Source organism: Corapipo altera, unplaced genomic scaffold, assembly GCF_003945725.1.
Source record: "Corapipo altera isolate COAL_440 unplaced genomic scaffold, ASM394572v1 0, whole genome shotgun sequence".
Taxonomy (NCBI): domain Eukaryota; kingdom Metazoa; phylum Chordata; class Aves; order Passeriformes; family Pipridae; genus Corapipo; species Corapipo altera.
The window spans coordinates 24,363,403-24,384,836 of NW_020884872.1; the positions used below are offsets into that span (position 1 = coordinate 24,363,403).

General features: G+C 40.7%; 1 protein-coding gene across 1 annotated transcript in view; it reads left to right on the forward strand.

Annotated features, from left to right (window-relative positions):
• Positions 1-21,434, forward strand: part of COL4A2 (collagen type IV alpha 2 chain) — a 145,523-nt gene that overhangs the window by 115,323 nt on the left and 8,766 nt on the right. The window contains exons 26-41 of the mRNA XM_027645734.1: positions 98-157; positions 898-960; positions 4,472-4,579; positions 5,980-6,201; positions 10,319-10,480; positions 11,040-11,210; positions 12,332-12,475; positions 13,794-13,919; positions 14,258-14,439; positions 15,866-15,929; positions 16,317-16,391; positions 16,996-17,103; positions 18,045-18,152; positions 19,386-19,457; positions 19,841-19,966; positions 21,391-21,429. Coding sequence (XP_027501535.1) covers positions 98-157; positions 898-960; positions 4,472-4,579; positions 5,980-6,201; positions 10,319-10,480; positions 11,040-11,210; positions 12,332-12,475; positions 13,794-13,919; positions 14,258-14,439; positions 15,866-15,929; positions 16,317-16,391; positions 16,996-17,103; positions 18,045-18,152; positions 19,386-19,457; positions 19,841-19,966; positions 21,391-21,429 — 1,830 coding nt within the window. The remainder of the gene's footprint in view (positions 1-97; positions 158-897; positions 961-4,471; positions 4,580-5,979; positions 6,202-10,318; positions 10,481-11,039; positions 11,211-12,331; positions 12,476-13,793; positions 13,920-14,257; positions 14,440-15,865; positions 15,930-16,316; positions 16,392-16,995; positions 17,104-18,044; positions 18,153-19,385; positions 19,458-19,840; positions 19,967-21,390; positions 21,430-21,434) is intronic.

Below are 21,434 nucleotides of genomic sequence, written 5' to 3' on the forward strand. Positions count from 1 at the left end.
GTTGTAGTAGACATTTTGGTTAGAATTGAGAGCATTTTTCTCTTTTTGCAGTTTTTCTCTTTTAATAATAAGTGCCTTTGCCCATTTTTGCTCATAGACTGTGGACAGGTCACTGAAGACTTTCCTAGAGGAGATGCAACCGAACCAATATGGTCAGGTACTGTACATGCAGATGGCTTGAATATCTTTTAATATTTAGTTTTATGCTGCACTTATGAGTTGATACTTTCTTTCTAATGACTGCTTTGGATGCTCTTGATTGTAAACTATTTTAACTTCAGGTTGCAAATAATCATGTATATAAAGTAAATTAATCAGTCACATTCTAAAATTATTGCACTTTTAGCTCTGCAATTCAGAAATTCTTTATTTCATTGTTCCTGAGTGTGTGTTGTAACACAACAATGATCACTGTGCAATCTATAACCACAGTACCAGAAATTAGGTGCCCAAGAAAATTTTAGCAACTTTTTTTAAAGAAGAACTTCGAGTGAAGATTTTCAGTGCAATTTGACATCTAAGAAGAAAAAACTTAAAACTAACCTGATTGCTTCAGGGCTATACAATGCCCACAGGGAAACAAAGTGTCTCTCTTATTCTGAAAAAGACAGTCATCCCTGAGGTTGGACTACCCTTCCTGTGCTGGTCTAACTGGAGCAGCCACCATAGGCCCTGTAAAATAGGCAGAAGAGCAGCTCTTGGGGTGAAGCTCAGCCTGAGTGCTCTCCTGAAAGTGCTACCCATGGCCAATTTTTTTTTTTTAATGAAGAATAAAACTTCTTTTGCCTGTTAATTTCATTCACCTGTTTTAATGAAGTTGTCCCAGCTGCAGACACAAAGATGATGAGAGGCAGCCTATGAGCACGTAAGGTGCAACTAATTCTTGTTTTTTTACAGGTGCAGGCTGCGTGAGGCCACCAAAGGGATCCCAAGGCAGGCCAGGACTACCAGGAGCCACAGGTAATGTTTTACCTTCCCTTTTGTTTCCCACATGCACTATGTTTGAGGGATATCTTGCCATATTGATGAAAGCTGAGCCTTAGCAGACAGCAAGTTTTAGTCATTACATTGAAGGACAGTGTTAACCTGACTCTGACAGAGACATCTAAGTGTGCAGCCCAGGTGACTGCACCATTCCTGAGCTAATTCTGCCTTGGCTAATGAGTGGCAGCCATGAAACAGAAGACAGAAAGGACATAAAGAACAGCCCATATCTGAGCTTTTCTCCACATACAAGTAAGAGTATACAGAGAGAGTCTACAGGTTTATTGGTAGAGAGAATACTGAGGTCTCTCAGAGCTGATGGACACCTCACAAGGAAAATACTGAGAGGAAACACCTCTGAAAGGAAAATACCATTCTCAGAGAAGGGTGATAAAAGGTTGCAATGAAGGACTGTGACACATCATTCTTACTGTTCCTCCACGAGTGATATACAGAGCGCCCTCAGCAAATGTGAGTTTAAGGTCTTTAACACAGCTCCATGTTGTGGGCCAGGCTGTCTGTCACAATGGTGTTGTGCTGTCTGTAGCCACACACGCCTTCCTTGCAGAGCTGGTCCCCCCCTAGCCCAGAGGAGCCATCTGATGATCCTGGGCCTTCCCAATACTGACAGTTCCCCACCTCCTTCCAAGAGGAAGAGGAGGTGAGAGCAGAGTCTGAGGGATTATGTGAGATGGAATTGAGAGACACATGGGCAAGGTGTGCTGAGTGGTCATAATGACTGACTTGTGAGAAAGAACCTGTGACCAGCACTGATAGTTCCTATAAGCTTACATACTCCCAGCCTAAGCAATAAAGCTGTTTTTCAGTAAATCCTTCTCATCACCAGTTGTAAAGATACTGACAAAAACCATAACTGGGTCCTTCAGAGTTTGAGAAATGTGAAATTCATGATGCATCTGTTCCTGTGCCCCTGTGCTTTAGCCAAGGTTGGAGATCTGGAGTATAAATTTTAAGGTCAAGCTTTTTTTTTTTTCTTTTTCAACACAAGTTTTATTATGGCATACATGGATTGATGGGTTGATTTATCTCAAACTAATGGATCTTAAAATGGAACATTTTATCTCTGTTGAAAGATGACCTGTGTTTTCTCAGTCCTAATGCCTGAGTTTGTTAGTAGGATCAATGCTTCTGAAGATTGTTTTCTTTGCCATTCTTGTATTTTTTTCTAAGTATGATGATTTGTTTATTCTTTCATTCTTATGAGCTTGAAGGTTTTTCTTTCAATGAGTACAGTCAGATTTAACTCCCAGCTGTAAGACTGCTGTAACACAAGTGATGCTGTTTCACGTGTTTCATATTTTGTATTCTTGATTAGTTCTCTAATAGATCTTTCTGTATCTTTGTCAGCTTATATGTTTTAGTAATTTTAAGATTTGTTTTTCATCCTCTCCCTCCAAAAAAATAGAAAAGGCCTGTTGTTGAGCCCAGTGCAGAACTCTATTTTTAGCTGCATTTCAACCTGAGGCAGTTCTGGATCTGAAAATCTGTGAGGAACAGGACACATTTTCATGGCTTCCTTTTACCATAGCTGGTCAATTGAGTTTTTTGAAGCATCATTCCTACCCACATTCTCTGGACTGACACAAAAGCACCAACACCTCCTTTACACCATTTTGATTGTCTGCTTAGAGTACACATGGTTTGCCCACAAGATTTCCCACCTTCTGTTCAGCAAGGATGGAGCTCTGGTATAGACAATCAAGTCTCTCAGTGTCCTGGGTGCTTGTGGCACACAGTATATAGAGCAAGGAGATGTCTTTATAGTTTCAGACTCTCATGTCCTTGTGTTCCTTTGAAATTCCTGGCAGCACACTCAGCTCACCCTAAGTTACATCTTGGTTATTCAGGAGTCTCAAGACCTACATAATTGCTGTTGAATAAAATGTTTAAGCTGTTTTCTGTTTCAAACATACAGCTAAAGTGCTTGCAAACTAAACAATGGCCTAAAACAAAAACTTTTTCTCTCTGCTGTTGGGTACAATGTGTCAACATCAGCTAACATCACATAATGAGTTACTGAAATATGTGGTAAGCAGTGGTTATATTGTCCCTCAGCCTTCTTTCTTTTACATGGCTTTTTAATTAGTGCAATACTGAACAGAATGAATGAAAATCAGTTATTGCAGATGGGAAACAAGACTAAGATGCTATTTGGGTAAGAGACACATTAGAATTTTTCATTGAAACTGGAAAGCCTAGGATTTTCCTTTTAATTTCTTTCTGAGAAGTTATTTCTTATATAAGGGAGAGAACAGTCCTGTACAGCACTGCAAAATGCTATTCACACTGCATTGGCTGGTTATGTGCACCTTATTTCTGATGTTTTTAAGAGTTTCCTTCTCTCCTTGTCAAACAATAGCTCAAACTACAAATAATCATGGTTAAATAATGGAAATTCAGAAAACTAAAGTGGAAAAAAGTATCAAAATTCAAGTGATAGTTTCCGTGATTTGTCATAGTTGGGAATGGAGAGAAACTTGCTTTCAGCATAATAGATAAATTCATGGTGATGCTAAGCAACCACACTTGAAATGTTAAAGCATGTTGTTGACCTTTAGGCCTGAGCTGGGAACTTTTAAAGTTCAAAGTGCTGGGGAGGAGAGGGGCAAAAGCATTCCACAGGAATTATTTGCAAAGAACTTTACCAAAAATCTTGATCTTGGAATACAATGAATCAATGAGACTCACGTAGTAAACTGTTGCATGGAAAAAAATATAATTTTTGAAACATAACAAAGGAATCCTACAACATGCTTGCAGGTTTTGAGATGCTAAGAAACAGTAATATTTAACTGAAATGTTAAATACTATATCACAAGGAAGCAAGGTCTCATTTTACCTGTTAGGAGACAACTCGGTATAAACACTTTTTCAGGGCACAGCCCTTCTTTACTACAGAATCTCTAGACCTGAAGTGTTACAATTATAGTAAGTAGGCTAGTTAATTTGTATTTGGTTTCTAGTATGATTAGCTCTAACCTTTAGCCTTACGTTTCTGTTTGCGGTCATCTAAATCAGTCTGCTCTTGTTCTGTGATCAGTTTAGCGGGGAAGGGAAAAATTTGTTCCTCCTACAGTATTTCATCTGTGCCCGCTTCTGTGAACATTATTCTTTGGCATTGCCTTTTGACCTTGAGCTAAAAGTCTTAATTTACAAAATATTAAAAGGTTCCAAAAAGTCTGTGAGACTAATTATTTTCACCCTAGTAGTTTCCATATCATTAGTCTTTAAGTCAGGTTAATCCATGTTTGTAAAAACACTTAGCCTAGATTTTGGTCCATGTTTGAATATCTTGAATACTTCTAAGGAGCTACAGTATAGTCCCATTAAATCTTTTAAAAAGCTTCATCTTTACGTCCAGAAACACATTATGATGATATTTACTACTACATTTTCTTACATTATATGCACATTTCTCTTTTGTTTGTTCAAATCACACTTTCTTACTTCCTTTTGTATAATTTAGGTGCAAAAGGTGCAAGAGGATTCCCAGGTGATCCAGGTCCAATGGGTTTTCCAGGGCTAAATGGTACACGAGGTGATCCAGGTCGGGAAGGATTCCCAGGTCCTCCAGGTATCTTGAAATAATTAGTCATTCTTTATATATTTTTGACCTCTTTGCTACAGTACTGAAACACAAAAACTTGTTTCCAGATACGTTTTTATTTCTCTTCTACCTTCAATCACTAAGCTATTAGACATAACTGCTACTTTTCAAATCCAAAATGATTTCCTGCAACTACTATAGTGCTAGAAAGTGACGTAGATGTCAACCTGCCTTGTAGTGCAAAATTATAAATGTGACAGTAAAAATTTATGAAATTCATGTCAAAAAAAATCAATAACAAGATATTTCAGATTCCAAAGAGATTTTACTCATAATGATGATGCAGAAAGGAAGAAAATAATAACATTAGTACTTCTATTTAACTCTTTCTAACATTAGTATAAATGATACTGCACATATCAAAGGTAGAGTACTAGCTACTCACCTTGTGCATAGGCAGCTCTGTTCCCAAAGTGTTTTGCAAGTGTCCAGTGCCTGTCAAATTTTATGCTAGTGTGTAATAGGTACAGATTTTTAAAGTCCCAAGGCTTGTTTATCTCTTCAGAGGTTCCAGGATGTCCGAGATACATCAACTCAAGACACATCAGGACACATATATCTGTTCATAGATAGTAAGTCAAATGAGCCTGTATGTTTGTGCCACTACACACACATATAAGCTGCAGTAGGTATATATGTTCACGTACCATCAGTCAGTCCAGCAAGAATTACCTCCAGAAACTACCACTTCCCTGGTGGTTGACCAGAGTAATTTCATCACAGAAATGGACAGAGGGGGGTTTTTTCTGTAGCACAATACAGAACCCATTGATGCAAGGTAATCTACAAGCTCTTTAGAAATTCTTTTCATCTTATCTGTTTTCAAAGTCCTAAATCCTCACAGATTCTGAAGTGCTGAAAACTTTCCCGAATCCAGTGCCAGGTGCTGCTTCACCCTCATGGGGCTTCACAGCACATGGCCTGATAGACTAGACTTATCTATAGCACCTGTAGCAGCAAAAGAGAAAGAAAAAGAAGAGTTGATGCATGCCCTGGTCAACAGGCAAGGACTGCATAATAAAACATGGTTCTGTGCAGCATAGGGAAGGACCATGAACCTGTATTTCCCCTGCTAAACTCCACAGAGTGCTCTAAATGCTAAATTACGGCTCCCATATCATATGGCTCCCAGAACACAGGAACCAATTTTCTGCAGTCTTTTGGACACAGGGACCAATTTTTTGCAGTCTTTTGTACTGTCTTTCACCAGTGCTTGGACTCAACTTCCAGTCCAGGTCCAGTTTCCTAGTCCACAGAAGCCTTTCACCTGTCACTTGTGGTAAAAAGAGGGCATTATAATGGTTTATCTAGGATTTGAACTCCATTTGTAGTGAACCCTGTGATCCCTAGTCCCTGTTTTATTTCAGGTTTTACTGGACCCAGGGGAGACAGAGGTCCAAATGGTCTACCTGGACTTCAGGGACACCCAGGCCTTACAGGAAAATCCGGAGCTCCAGGAGCACCAGGACCGAAGGGCCTTCCTGGTGATGTTTTTGGAGCACCAGCAGGTTCCCGAGGGGATGTCGGGCTCCCTGGCTTCCCAGGACTGAAAGGTGCACCAGGAGATCAAGGAGTACCAGGAATTAGAGGTAACAGCTTCTTCAAATAAAGAAATGCTTGAGTAAGAGTGTGATACAAATGTCAAATTACAAGGATGTGAGAGTACTAAAAGACCGTGTTAGGAAGTACCAGAGGTTCCCAGCAGACTGGAAGCTGGCAAACATTGTCCTGATTTTCAAGAAAGGAAAGAAGGAGGACCCTGGAAATTACAGGCCTATTAGTCTCACTTCAATGCTTGGTAAAGTTATGGAGAAGATTATTCTGGGAAGTATTGAAATACAGCTGAAAGACAATGAAGTCTTTGGTCACAGCCAGCATGGCTTCATGAAGGGCAAGTCCTGCTTATCCAGCCTGATTTCCTTCTATGACAAGACAACCCACCTAGATGATCAAGGGAAGCCAGCTGATGTAAACTTTTTGGATTTCAGTAAAGCTTTCAATACTGTCTCTCACAGGATCCTTCTGGACAAACTGTCCAGCACACAACTGGATAAACACATCATGTGGGTGAGCAATTGGCTCACAATCTAAGCACAGAGGGTAACAGTGAATGGGGTAACATCAGACTGGTGACCTGTCACTAGTGGGGTTCCACGGGGCTCCATCTTGGGCCCTGTGCTCTTCAACATCTTCATAAATGACTTGGAGGTAGGACTGGAAGGGATGCTAAGGAAGTTTGCAGATGATACAAAACTGGGAGGAGCTGTTGACTCCCTCAAAGGCAGGGAGGTCCTGCAGAGAGACCTTGACAAATTAGAGGACTGGGCAATCACCAACCATAGTTCAACAAGGGGAAGTGGGATGGGACAAGTGGTTGGGACGGGACAACCCTGGATGTTTGTACAGACTGGGAGATGAGATGCTGGACAGCAGTGCCACAGAAAGGAACCTGGGGGTCCTGGTCAATGGCAAGTTGAATATGAGTCAGCAGTGTCCTGGCAGCCAGGAGGGCCAACCATGTCCGGGGGGGGCATCAGGCAAAGCATCGCCAGCTGTTCGAGGGAGGGGATTGTCCTGCTCTGCTCTGCACTGAGGCGGCCTCACCTTTAATGTTGTGTGCAGTTTTGGTCACTTTAATATAGGAAAGATGTTAAGCTGTTAGAGAGTAACAAAAGGAGGGCAACGAAAATGGTTAAGGGCCTTGAGTGGCAGCCGTATGAGGAGCAGCTGAGGTCACTTGATCTGTTCAGCCTGGAGAAGAGGAGACTGAGGGGAGACCTCATCACAGTCTACAATTTCCTCATGAGGGGAACAGGAGAGGTAGACGCTGATCTCTTCTCTGTGGTGACCAGTGACAGGACCCAAGGAAATGGCCTGAAGCTGTGTCAGGGCAGGTTTAGGTTGGATATTAGGAAAAGGTTCTTCACCAAGAAGGTGGTTGGGCACTGAACAGGCTCCCCAGGGAAGTGATCACAGCACCAAGCCTGACAGAGTTCAGGAAGTGTTTGGATGATACTCTCAGGCACATGGTGTGATCCTGTGCAGGGCTGAGAATTGGACTCAATGATCCTGATGGATCCCTTCCAACTCAGCATATTTTATGATTCTGTGATGACCCCAGTATCAGTTCCCAGTGTCTGATGATCTCCCATCCTTTCCACATCTGTGTCAACTGTTATCAATAAGCCTGGCTCCTCCAAACACCTTCTGGAGATACATTGCTTATGTTCAGCTCTTCTTCACACTGCTCTACATGAAATCAGCTACAGTAGGATATTACAGAACCAGATTTTGCTCATCTTTGTTGCATTCAGACATACTGCTAATTATTTTCCTCTGTAGTTAAGGGAATGGTGATGTAGTCATTATCCTGACTTTTCACTTACCTACTGCATAATACTGAAGTTGTTTCCCATGCCAAAAGATGCCTGGGTAATGCTGGGTGAAAGATGTCTGGCTTTGCCAATCAGCACATTGCACTAGTGCCAAAATTGTGAATTTTAATTAAGAGGACATAGTGTTAATAAGCCATTTTACCTTGTCAGTCTTTGGGCACTCAGGAACATAAAAAAAACATTATATACTTATTCATAACTTCAGGGTGTTCATTTTAGTTTGTTATTTCACAGACCTTAAAACTCATGCTAAATTCCCTATACAAAACAGAAAAAACCATAATTTCTCTACAAAATCTGACTTTGTTACTCTCTGAACTCTGTGGAGGACTTTCAGAAAAGCTCATATGGGAATTTAGCATGCTCTGCTACACAGTTTCAGGAGCATTTGGACACATAGTTAAATTTACTGATTACCCCCTTGCCCTGAGTGGAAGTGAGAAAGAAGTAGTAATTGTGTGACTAACTCAAAGCAAAGGAGTTTGTCACAGGAACTGGTTTTGGATATTCTTCTCATGATTTTCTATACAAATAAACAAAGCATCCTCTTCCCTGAGTTATTTGAAGCAAGGAGAGCTGGTTTCACTTTCAGTAGAGCTCCAGAGTGAAGGAAAGGGATGAAAGCAACTCTGTGGCACTTCACAACTTTGAGAAAAAGCAGAAAACATTATTAACCCTCTGAAAAGGGGAAGAAATTCAAGGTAAAACACTGATTGAAAACAAAAAAAATTAGTGTGACTTTGCACCCTCTTTGTAAGCTTTTCTGTAGAACAAAGCTTTCAGTAATAACAAAAAATAAGTACAGTGAAAACAAAAAGTGTTACCAGTTTGTCTATTCTTGATTTATTTTACAGTTCTGACAGAATGGGTCCAAATGGCATGTGAATTTTTATATGAGTTATAAATATTTTTCATTTTATAGGAAATGGCTAGGGATTGCTTTATGTCATCTGTGCCACTTTCAGAATAGGAAACTGAAGTCTGTGCTCTGTTTTTGAGAAAACTCACTTTAAGTGATTGCAGTTATAAAGCTCACTTGCCATATAAAGTTATCATGGCTGGGCTTCGCGAATGAAGATTTGGGAAGGGCTCTACCCACATTTGTTGCAAGCGCGTTGGTGGCTAAAAAGGCCAGTACGAGACAGACATGTCCGATTGCAAAAGGCACAGCAGAAAGACTCCTTAGGTGGTATATTCTGCAAGACACGATTCTTTCTGCGTTGTCTTTTCTCCTCAAGAGTGATCCTGCGTGCGTTCTCAAAAGCATCAGCAGCATTATAGATGGTGTGTCTCCAGGTCTCCCGATTGGAGGCCAGAGTAGACCAGTTATGATGATCAATACGGCCAAGGCTGAGATGTTGTTTCAGGGAGTCCTTGTATCTTCTCTTTGGGGCTCCTCTCTTGCGGCAGCCAGTGGCAAGTTCACCTTAAAGCAAGATCTTAGGGAGGCAATGGTCCTTCATCCTTGAGACGTGCCCTGCCCAACGCAGCTGTGTTCTCAGCAACATGGCCTCAATGCTTGTGACTGCTGCTTGTTCAAGAACAGATGTATTGGTCACATAGTATATAAAGTTATAAGTTGAGCCAATGGACCTACACTAATGTAAAACCTAATAAAGAGAAGCAGATCCACTTGACCTGGATTTTAAATGCTATGTACTACTTGTATGTTGCTACTTCTCCAACCTGAATGAAAAGCAGGCATTAGCTTTTAAAACTTGAGACCTCATTTGCTTTTATATGGTAGAGACATAGAGACAAATTTTCACCTAGTGCATTAAGTCATGTAGAATCAGGGCCTTTTTGATAAGGAATTTGTATGACTCTTATAACAATGCTTTGTAACAATGCTTGTTATTTCTGAGCCATAACACAAAACACACTGTCTGCCTTAAATGTTACTATTCCTGCCTATAACATTTTAGAAAAGATACATAGCATTATTTCAGTGGTTCGGTCAGCTGCTTGATTCAATGCTTACTAAGATATATGCGATAGAGAGATCAGGTATTACAGAATTGTTTGGATTAAAAGTGAAAGAAACCTGCTCCATCTGTATCCACCTGGTGGCAAATTGTTACCACTATTTTGAAAGAGCCAGTCAGTCTTTCTGATTAAAATATTGAGATCAGTACTGGTAATGTCAATTATTTTAAAACTGATGAGCAGTCCTTTAATTTGCTTTTCCTGTTCTCACTGAATTTTCAAAGGAAAAACACACCCTGAAAGACTAGTGCATGCTCAGAAAAGATATGTAAAGATAAGCTCTCTAGATATGTATGATCTCTAATGCATGATTATGGTCTTTTAGGAGCGGATGGTAACCCAGGTTTGCCAGGACCAAAAGGAGATCCAGGGCCGCAAGGTCTCCCAGGTTTGATGGGATTACCAGGAACACGAGGAACGCATGGATTCCCAGGTCCACCAGGAAATCGTGGGCCAGATGGTGGGCCTGGCTCTCAAGGACCTCTTGGTGAGGAAGTATTGCTGTCCTGTGTCATTCCTCTTGCCAGTTCTCTGTGTCAGGGCAACTGTACAGTTTTCACAGTGGAAAGTTAAGCTTGGGGCTGTGGGACACGTCAGGCATTAATTCCCCGACAGGGAAATTACCATAATAGTGCAGTCACTGTGATAGCAAATTGTGCTGATGTCACACATGGGAAATAGGGGTGATGATAGTCCTCACTGGCAGAGCTACTGCTTTTCCATCTATAGCCACCTACCAGAGTTTTCTGCTGGCAGACTGGGAATAGTCTTATGGAAGAGAGGCTTAATTATTAAATTAAAGAGGAGGAGAAGTTCCTGTTCGCAGTGGATGTGGAACCAAGCTGATAGCGAGACTGGTTCACATTGATGAGCTGCTTTATCTTTACAATCATTTCTGCAGTTCTTTGATGAAAAAAATTCCAATTTCCCACCTCAATATGGAGCTGGTAGGAGAGCAGTTTTCTCCCTCTTGAGCTACCTTGTATGAAATCATCATATACGTCCAAACACTTTTTAATCTCCCTGCTCTTGTGTTCACATGGCAGGTCCACCTGGTGCTAGGGGAGAAGATGGTGAGCAAGGTTTTCCTGGCCCCATGGGCCTGAAAGGTCTGTCTGGTGACAAAGGTGAAGCAGGCCACGCGGGATTACCAGGCATACGTGGAGTGACTGGTCCCCCTGGCATAAGTGGAATGGATGGCTTTCCAGGAGATAAAGGTAAGCTCTGGACTGCTGCTTTGAAAAAAGTAGTTGCTTAGCGATGAACTGGACACATTCTCTGATGGGTCTACCTCTGTTTAAAACAAAATAATTAGGATCACATATTCCAAAATCACTGTCCATTTTCCCCTGCATTGTGCTTGGCACAACAGCTTGGCACAATGGTAGATTGTTATATTCAATCTATTTAGAAAAGCAATGGCTGTTTTATTTCTCATTTCAAAAAATAGCGTATTTACTCTTTTCTTTCTCTAAAAGTCTTTCCCTTGTCTTAGTCCCACTGGTGCTCATTGAGATTTAGATGTTTCCCCAAACCTTGGCTTTAAAGTTTTTTAAAGCTGGAAGCTGTGAACTGAGCAATGCCAAACACAAGACCTCGATGTTGACTTTTAGCAGGATACTAATGTTATGTTGAGAAGGTGAGATTCTCACCTGCCAGCCGTGAAAACACTACGTATAATGCACTTTGCCTACACCACAGGAGGTTTCAAGTGGGTTCAACTCCATGTGAAGCCAAGTTAAACACAAAGGGGATGCATGCTTAAAAATGCATGTTGCAATTTCATCAGCTGGAAAGACAGAACTTTTTTCCTGGGACAGCTCTGGAGTACTGATCAGCTCTCATTTGAGGGAAATTAAGATCCATTTGTTAGCATTACCCATCTTGTTTAGAAAAGAGCAGTAGGGGAATTTTTGCTGAGAAAAGGCCAGGCAGTCCTGGACCCATGAATTGTATCTCTACATGTAGTAGAACAGGCTGACTAAAAACCTTGTGTGGAACTGTGTATCTTTCTTTAGCTTATCTCTAGGAGAGGGGTTGAACTGATCTTTCAGAAGAATACACTAAGTTCTGGCCATCTCCACATTTCCTCTTGGCCAGTTGAGGCAGGTTAGTGTACTCCCGAGAGTACACTACCTCAGGAGCTCTACTACCTCTCAGAGAGCTTGGGTGCCTGTTCCAGAGCTGCAGAATGCTGTAAGCATCAAGGTACCCAAAAAATAGGTACTGTTGCACCGAAGTTTTTGTACCATTTCAGTCATGTGTTGCTGGTTCACATTTACTTCATTTGCAGAAATCTGAGTAAAGTAACAGTTCTTTTCCCCTTCTTTTTTAAAAGGTTCAAGAGGCTCACCTGGCATTGATGGTTTCAAAGGCATGACAGGCCTAAAAGGAAGGCCAGGCATCAAGGGAATCAAAGGAGAATTTGGCCCACTTGGGCCTCAGGGTGATAAAGGCTCACAGGGCGCACGTGGCTTCAAAGGTATTTGCTTATGGGTGGTACCAGCGTATTTGCTCTTCACATCTGCAGAACTATTTTACAAGGACATAAAGAAGATGCATTTTTCACATGGTAAATTTAGCTCAGACATTCCTCTAACTATTTCACACATGGGCCTCTGGCCAAGAGGCCTGGATTTTCGGCTCAGGGAAAGGTTACTTCTTTGTGAATCTCTACATTAAGGTTAAACACAGACATATCATTATTCATCTGAACTCAGATAGCGGCACCTCTGGGCATGTGCAGAAGTCAACAAAGCCTTTTCCTGGGAATTGTAAAGTGTTTGGGGGAAAATACTTGGATTTTGCTCCAGTTGCACTGTAAAGGCACTGAAATATTCAGAAAACAAGGCAATTATATAGTTAAAAGTCACAAACATATCAGTTGATATCATCACCAGTGAAATGAACACTGTAACTCAGTCCTCTCTTCTTTGCATATAATTATCTTTATATAAATGTTTTGCCTCAAGGCCAAAATGTTCTTTCTAGGGACCCTAAGACTGGTATTTAAAAAAACCCAGTCATCTGCAGTTCAGAGGTTGCAGAACAGTGATCTCAGACACTCAGATAAGGTCTCAGCAAGAAGCAAGTGTGAAAGCAGCCTCTGTGAAGAGAAGTGCAAATATACTTCTTGGTGAAGAAATACATAGTGCATAGTCATGGGAGACAAGTGTGGGTTACTGGCCTGTCTCTGTACCCCATAAAGAACTAAAGATAGTCATATGTGGGTCCTTTCTTCAAGACATTTACTGATGTCACCAGTAACCATAAAGTCAAGAAAATGAACAATATGACTGGTCACAAATCCAAACACTTTCTTTTGCCCAAGGCTTTTTGACCGAGAATTTCCCTTTCACTTTTCTGTGCTTTCTTCAGTGTGCTTTTTGGTTTTTTTTATAAACCATAATTTTGCGTTTCTTTATAAACACATGATTCCTAACTGATCTGCTGAGAGCTAAATTATCTATCACAGAGGAGTCTGGTTCTTGCTCCCCAGGATTGTATGCACAAAAGTTTAACTCAGTTTTCCTGTTTTCTTAAGTGTGACTGTTCCACTGACATGTATTGACACGGGTTACTTTTTATGCAAGTGGATTTTCCGTAGCTTGTACATGGTGTGATTCCTGGGAATGGTCCCGCACAGGGCTAAGAGTTGGACTCAATGATCCTTGTGGGTCCCTTCCAACTCAGCATATTCTGTGATTATTCCTTTTTCCCAATTCACTCTTCTGTTCACTTTTTCTAACACAGTGCTGCTGACTAGCTTTTTGTAACATGGTTGGTTTTTTACCCTTTAGGTGACCGTGGGGATCAAGGCCCCCCAGGAGAACCCCCAAAACTCATGCCCAGCATGATGATGGAAGTTAAAGGTGAAAAAGGAGATGTTGGAGAAAGGGGCACAAAGGGATTCTTTGGCTTAAAAGGTCAGTGGTCACAGCAAAACAAGGCAAGCATATTCAGGACTATCAATCGGTGCCTTTTCTCGGCTACCATACTAAATATTCCCTGCTCATTGTACCATAATGTTGCAGCCCCCCCCCAGCAAAGTCTCTGATACCAAAACTGAGCTTCCAGCTGCATTTCACATTCACCCCTGAGGAAAGCTTTGAGGGGTGATGTCATGTGTGTGTGTGTGTGTGCTGCATTGTGTAGCACATCATGGTGCCATGTTTCAAGAAGGCTGCTTGCAGGAAAACTTCTTACACACAAGGAACTACATGTGAGTTTTCCCTTATTTATTTTTCTTCTTCCTGTCCTGCAGGTAGCAAGGGAATGCCAGGTCTTCCTGGAAAGACAGGAACTCCAGGGTCCCCTGGGCATCCCAGCTACGTGGCTGGTGTGAAAGGGGATATTGGCGCGAAAGGGCTGACAGGTCTGAAAGGGTATCCTGGTCCTGCTGGCTCTCCTGGCATCAGAGGCTTCCCTGGCAGCACAGGAGTCAGAGTGAGTTCATGACCATGAGGGAATAAGGGTGTCCTCATGCTAGCATTCAGTTTCTCTAAGTAGCATTTACCCCTTGCAATTGTGCTGAACAACTACAGTGCAAAGATAAAAATGCAATAATCATCGAATAAATAGATCAAATATTTTTGCTTGATCCCTCCAACATTCATTAAGCAGAGTAATTTCTTTTCTCATTGTGAAACATCCAAATTTCATGTACCATCTTTTTGCCAATGAGGACCCAGATGGTTCCTTCTAGGTCCTTGGTCCTGTTGCTGCTGCTGTTGGTAAAAATTATTCTCAATGCCAGCCTTACTTTTCTTTCTCCCAGGACTGATGGTATTACTGGCAAAAATTACTCACTGCCACTCATCTATCAGTAGAAGAGTTTAAAGATCTTAGCTTCTAGAGGGTAATTCACTATTATTCACTTTGACCACAAAATAAATTACACTGGAAGAAATAAACATTTAGAAAAGTTCTTACAGTTGACTCACAAATATCATTTATTTAAGAGAGACAAAAACTGTATTCCTTTTTCAGGTAGCTCTGCCCTTAGGTTTCAATAAGACTTTTTTCTAACCAAGGACTGCAGGACTGTTAGAGTTTAACCCCAGCCAGAAACTAAGCCCCACACAGCCACTTGCTCAGTTATCCCCTATACCCCCAGCAGTATGGGGAGAAGAGAGTTGGAAGGGTAAAAGCAAGAAAACCTGTGGATTCAGATAAGAACTTCAATAATTGAAATAAAATATAGTAACAATAAATAGTAATAATAATAATAACAACAGTAATATTAATGAAGAGGAAAATAGCAATGAGAGATAAATAAAACCCAAGAAAGACAAGTGATACAAATGAAAACAATTGCTCACCACCAACTGGCTGATGCCCAACCAGTCCCTCATCCCACCATCCCCCTAGACTTCATGCTGAGCATGACACCAAGTGGTGTGGGATATTAACCCTTGGGTCATTTGGGATCAGCTGTCTTGGCTATGTCCCCTCCCAACTCCTTATGCACCCCCAGCCTGCTCTCTGGCAGGGTGGGGTGAGAAGCAAAAAAGGTCTTGACCCTGTGTAAGCGCTGTTCAGCAATAGCTAAAACATCCCGGTGTTATCAACACTTGCTAGCACAAATCCAAAACATAGCCCCATACTAACTACTATGAAAAAAATTTACTCTGCCCCAGCCAAAACCAGCATAAGGACTCACTTCTATATATGCATAATAGGATATCCTCAATTTCAAACTTAAGTCTTTGCAAACATAACTTGTCCTTTGGTTTGTACTGGTCTATCTTAACTGACCTGCAGCTCTATAAAGTACTACAGAAACTCAAAAATATTTCCAAACTCTGCTGCTTGGAGGGTTGAATAAATCCTCAGCCTTGTTAACTGATACCTTTTTTCAATCATATGATAGGGAGAAAAGGGTATTCCAGGAATTTCAGGCCATTTTGGTACTCCTGGCTCACATGGAGAAATAGGTGAGTTTGCTCTCTTATCTGAGTGCTGTTTGTATTCATTACCCATCAAATACTTGACAGTAAATTCTGAAGTGTCTTAGTGGATCTTAAATCTTAAAGAGTCTTCATACAGTCTTACAGAATGTTATTGCAGATGTGGGAGGCTATGAAAAGGTTAATACTGTTAATTTCATGCAACCTGTACTGTCCATGGATAAATCCATCCATGGCAGGGAGGGGAGCTGTTCTAGAAACTTTTTTAACCTTCTTTAACTTATTCCTTTTGTATTCTAGAAAGATAATAATTGCTGAATTTTGCCTCAGAAGTAGCAATTCCTTCAAAACAACAAGAAATAGTGTTTAAATTAAAGCCTTACCGCTCATGTGTTCATTTTTTTCTTGAAATAGGTGATCGGGGAGATACTATAAACTTGCCAGGAATGCCAGGCCTTAAAGGTGAAGTTGGTGTGCCAGGCTTAACAGGTATTAATTTCACAGTTGCTCTCTAGATGTATTTCTTTTCACATACTAAAGTCCACAGAGGAAGGGAGGAAGAGCTTACCATGGGCTTTTGGTGGCTCTTGAACTTGTGTCAGTGACAGTTCCTGGAGAGGTTCATCTTTTCCTTATTGAAATGAGTATGTGCTACATTCACCTCTTCAACTGAAAGTATAGTTATAACAGTAAACATCACATGGAACTACAGTAAACATTTCTATAAAATTTTTTGCCATTGATGATAAAAGGAGCAATATAAGACCATGATTATGGAAGATGAGATAGCAAAATCTGATATATTTTTGGTTGGGTTGGTTAGGTAATGTATTAAAATTTCCCTGCACATGCATAACACTTGAACATCAGTGTCACATTCCATATAATATGGGGAGTACTTTTAAAAACAAATTTAATGATGGTTTGGCTAGATGACTATTCATTCTTCCAGATTATGCAGCTACCATGATGAGAAGAATGTCTTTATGTGGCAAGACCGGTACCCATTCAGTAGCCAAGTTCACATTATGCTTATTAGCTTAGGATTGTATAGAGATTATTAAAATAATATACTGGTTTTGTGGTTTTCCAGGCATAAGAGGAGGCGTGGGACAAAAAGGTGAAGGTGGAGATCCTGGTTTCCCTGGCATTGAAGGCCTCAAGGGCACACAGGGTGACCCTGGTTCTGTGGGACAGGAAGGTAAAATATTCTTTTAAACACTCAAAAGAATATAACAGTTTAGGAAGAGAAAGAAAAAAACTAGTTGCCTTGAAAGAAAATCATTAAGGTTTTTAACATGTTGATCATTCGGTTGGTGAAGAGCAGTGACAAGGATGTGGAATTCACAGTAGAATTTAACAGATGTCAAAAGCCTAACTCTGCTTCATACCAGTTTTTCCTTTTTTATGCCAACTATGTGTCCAGTCAAGTGTTGTGTTGCTGGCATATTCAGGTGTTCTAATATTGTCACAATACTGTGAAGAAGTGGGCTTTTCAATGATCTTTTCTTCTATAAATGAAGTCAATATCCCCCAGGACACAGTTATAGAGCCTGTGAGCCAGGCTCATGGGCCAGCTGTGCAAGAGAAACCAAGTCAGGTTCACCTGTGGCTGGATCATACACTTGGGGCTTCAGAACATGTCTTATTGCAGGAGGATCATGGAAATGTTCTTTCAGAACAGTTGCTCCCCATATTACTCGTAGAGGGCTTAGAAACTCCAGCCAAGACTGGAAGAGTTTCAATGGGTACCTCACCGGGACACAGTCCTTGTCTGATCAGCTTTCCAGTCAGAAACGCAAAACAGGTGCAGCAGAAGGGGAAGTTGAGGTGCACAGAGATGAAATTACTTATTGTGATTGGCAACAGAAGTCAAGTTATCATTTTAACAGGAGGAGCCCACTGTCTTTCTGAGGTTGTCAGAAACCTGAAGTTTGTAATGAATTATTCTTTTATACTTTGTCTCTCCTACCTTTGCTCTCTTTAGTTTTCTTCTAGTTGGATGAGCAGTGCAGTGTCATTGGCATTAGGAAGGGAAAGTCTTTATTTTGCTGGCTGGGAGAATAAAGGTAGCACAAGTCTGTGTTTTGGGCCACTGGTTTTAAGGACACTCATAAGCAATGATTGGTTATTGTCACACAGGTTTGCCAGGACTGGTTGGCCCGCCAGGGCAGCAAGGAAGCCCTGGGACGCCTGGATTTCAAGGTGAAAAGGGAACTCCCGGCTGGCCTGGCTTACCAGGACAAGCAGGTATTCATGCAGCTTCAGCTATTCAATTGTTTCAGTGTAAGCACTTGGTATTGTTTCATTGGTGTGAAGAAGAAGAAGAACAGGGGCCTTTTGCAGTTCCATGTCACAGTTTCCTCTACTAAATATTTATTCCTCATAAAGTACAGGGGCATTAGCAAGCACACATGTGGTTGCTTTCTGATTTAAGGCTTCTGGTGTCTTCTCAGCTCATTTTAACTACTGATGACCTCCTTCAACCAGGAAAATTTTCAAGAAACAAAAAAACATTATTTGAAATGCAGCAAGGGTAGTGATTTACAAGATGAGACTATCTAATGTGGCATTAGATAAAAAGCAACATATTTGTCTTAATCGTCACCAAAAACTGAATTGATCCAATATCTGTTTTCAAGAATAAGTGACTTACAGCTTAGACAAAATTGTGCTATCAAAATGCAGGTGATAGTTTAAAATGAAGCTGTTTTATCACAGGATACAGAGTCTCATCAGTTGCTACTTAATTCCTTACTATATTAAGTTAGCAGATTTTTTTCTGCCTTACAGCCAGAAATTACCCTGCTTTTATTCTGTTATCTGAATCTGTATCAAAGCTAAGCTAATATAGTTATGAAGGCTGCCCATATAGACAGTGAAGAGAGAGAACAGCCACTTATTTTTCTGATATTGAATTGTCCTCCAGAGCTCCAGCCACTGACTAGAGATATGTGTGTAGTTTTAACATAATGCTTACCATTTTGACAGGTACAAATAGATGGAATAAAATTTACCTGTAAACAACAGTAACAGCAGCTATTAGACATTTTGTTAGGGTTTTGTTGGGGTTTTTTAAATGACACAATGAATTTCTCCCGAAGACAGCTTTATTATAACCACATTTAGAGCCTACAATTATGGCTTAATTGTCTTGGTTTGAGGATTTTGGAAAAGTAAGTAGGTATTAAAAAAACTGTGGCAGCAAGACTGGAACTAATGGCATGCTACCAGACAGATCAGAGAAATTTTAAAAAGCACCTCCAGAATAATGAGTTTTTTGGATAATAACAGAATTTGCCAATCACAAAACCATGGTATGATGTATTTCATAATAAGTGTATTGTAATTAATTAATTTGCATATAATACACCAGATTTTAATACAGAATAGTATTTATTCAAGCATTTGAATGTTTTGCCTAGAAATTTATACAAACTCATAGAAACTATTATGATAATAATGAACGTTATTTTAAAACAGGCTTACCTGGCTTAAGAGGAATCAGTGGACTGCATGGTTTACCAGGCACTAAGGGCTTACCAGGATCACCAGGTAAGTGAGACTCTTAGTCTGCCTGTTCATAGGCACAACATCGTGTTGGCTGCAAGTTTGATTGGTGAGATCTTTGTAATGTGACTTTCTTAACTGTGCCCTCCAAAGCCCAGTGTAGGTTCAGGCAAGCAAAGTCATACACAATGTGCTGCCCACAGATGAATCAGAACACAACTTCAAATCATAACTTCTTTCCTCTTATAAAGTACAGGCCTCAAGGCTTTTTTTTCCCCTTATGAGCCTTTTTTTTTTAAACGAGCCATTAAATAACTCATGTATTTTGTAAATCCATATGGTCTATCCATGTGTGTTAGCATGCCGATGTGTTGCTACATGCAGAAACATTTCAGCTTTCCTCTTAATTTTGAACAACTCCACAACAGGTCCAGATGGGTACGGCTCTGCAGGTTTCCCAGGTGTAGTGGGGGACAAAGGAGAAGCGGGAGAGCCAAGCAGAGTGGAAGGCAGCCGAGGACCTCCGGGCCAGAAGGGAGACAGAGGTGTTCCAGGTTTGTATTCCTGAGAATGGGATCCACTTAATATTTGTTTCAGCTATGGGTGTTGGAGATGTCACAAAATGCAGTAGAGTGTAGACAGTTGTATAGGAGAACTCCCAAAGTCAGGGAGGTCACTGTTTGGAGTTTGTGCTGCAGCTCAGCCAGCCCTTGCTGAGAAGCAGCAATGTGTATTCCCCAGTGCTGGACAGTCTGGGTCCTTCCCAATGGTAGCAGCATCTTGTAGCACCCACTGAGCTCAACAAGCTGCAAATGCCCGAGTCTACTCTCAGCCATCAGGTCTCAAAATATTTTAATCAGATTCCAGTTACACAAACACTATGACTTTTCTTTCTTTCTTTTTGTTGCAAATCTGTCAGTGCTCACCTTTCTCCTGAAAGCTTCAGTGTCCATCAGTGTGCCATTGTGCTGCTGACACCTCGGGGCTCTGTTCCCTTGCACAGTGCTTTGCTGGCACCATCACCCCTCCTGCAGTGTAACCATACATCCTTCCAGCTCTAACCCATAGAGCTGTTACAGGCTGCACTTACCTCAGTAGGGGTCACCACCTGGTTTTCTTCCATCAAGAAGCCACCAGACTGATGTTGCAAACAAATAACTAATTACGGTTTTTTGGTTTTGTTTGGTTTTTTTTTTTAATTTTTCCAACATTTTGGCTCTGAAAGGATTAAGAAATGATATAGATATAAAACTTTACTGCCTTTTCCTGCTTGGTTCAATGGCTCATTCCTATTCTTTTGTGTTACACTTTATTGTTACTAACATGCTGTGCCATCTCAAACACCATTCAGAGGTTTATTATCAAGCATTGGAAGAAACAACTAACCTCATTCAGGTAAGGTACATCATTTGTCACAATTAAATATTATTATTTTCATTAAAATTAATAAACAAAAGGGGTCTTTTGGCTTCCTGACAAATCTACTTAAAAGAATAATCTATTATTGGTGGGTCAGATTTTTGGCCATTTAACGGTTTTTTGATCTGTAGAGAACTTCTTGGATTCAAACTTTCTGTTTTAACTGACCCCCAAAAATGCTAAGTGTTTGTGAGCTCTGGAGGCACCGAAGAACAAAGCTGCTTTCTTACCTGCTGCAGTATACCTAGGATATTTTGAATACTTCCTATATTGAAATAATATGTTACCCGGCAGACACAAGATTATTAGCATTCCACACAGTAAGATGCAATTAGCTATCCAGAGAGCTTTGGCAGAGAACTAGTATTTGGTTTTTTTAATAAAAACTTCCACAACTTCCACAACATCATCTGAAATAAATGAAACAAAAATCAGTGGGAACTGTATGTTTTTTCCATTTTGAAAATCCCATTCTTTATACTTAGTCTAAAGTGAGTCCTTTTAATTGCAATTGTACATTTTTCCTTGCAGTACTGATTATTTCTTCTCTTTCTTTCAGGAGTCCCTGGACCGTTTGGTATTCCTGGGCAGGAAGGATTTCCA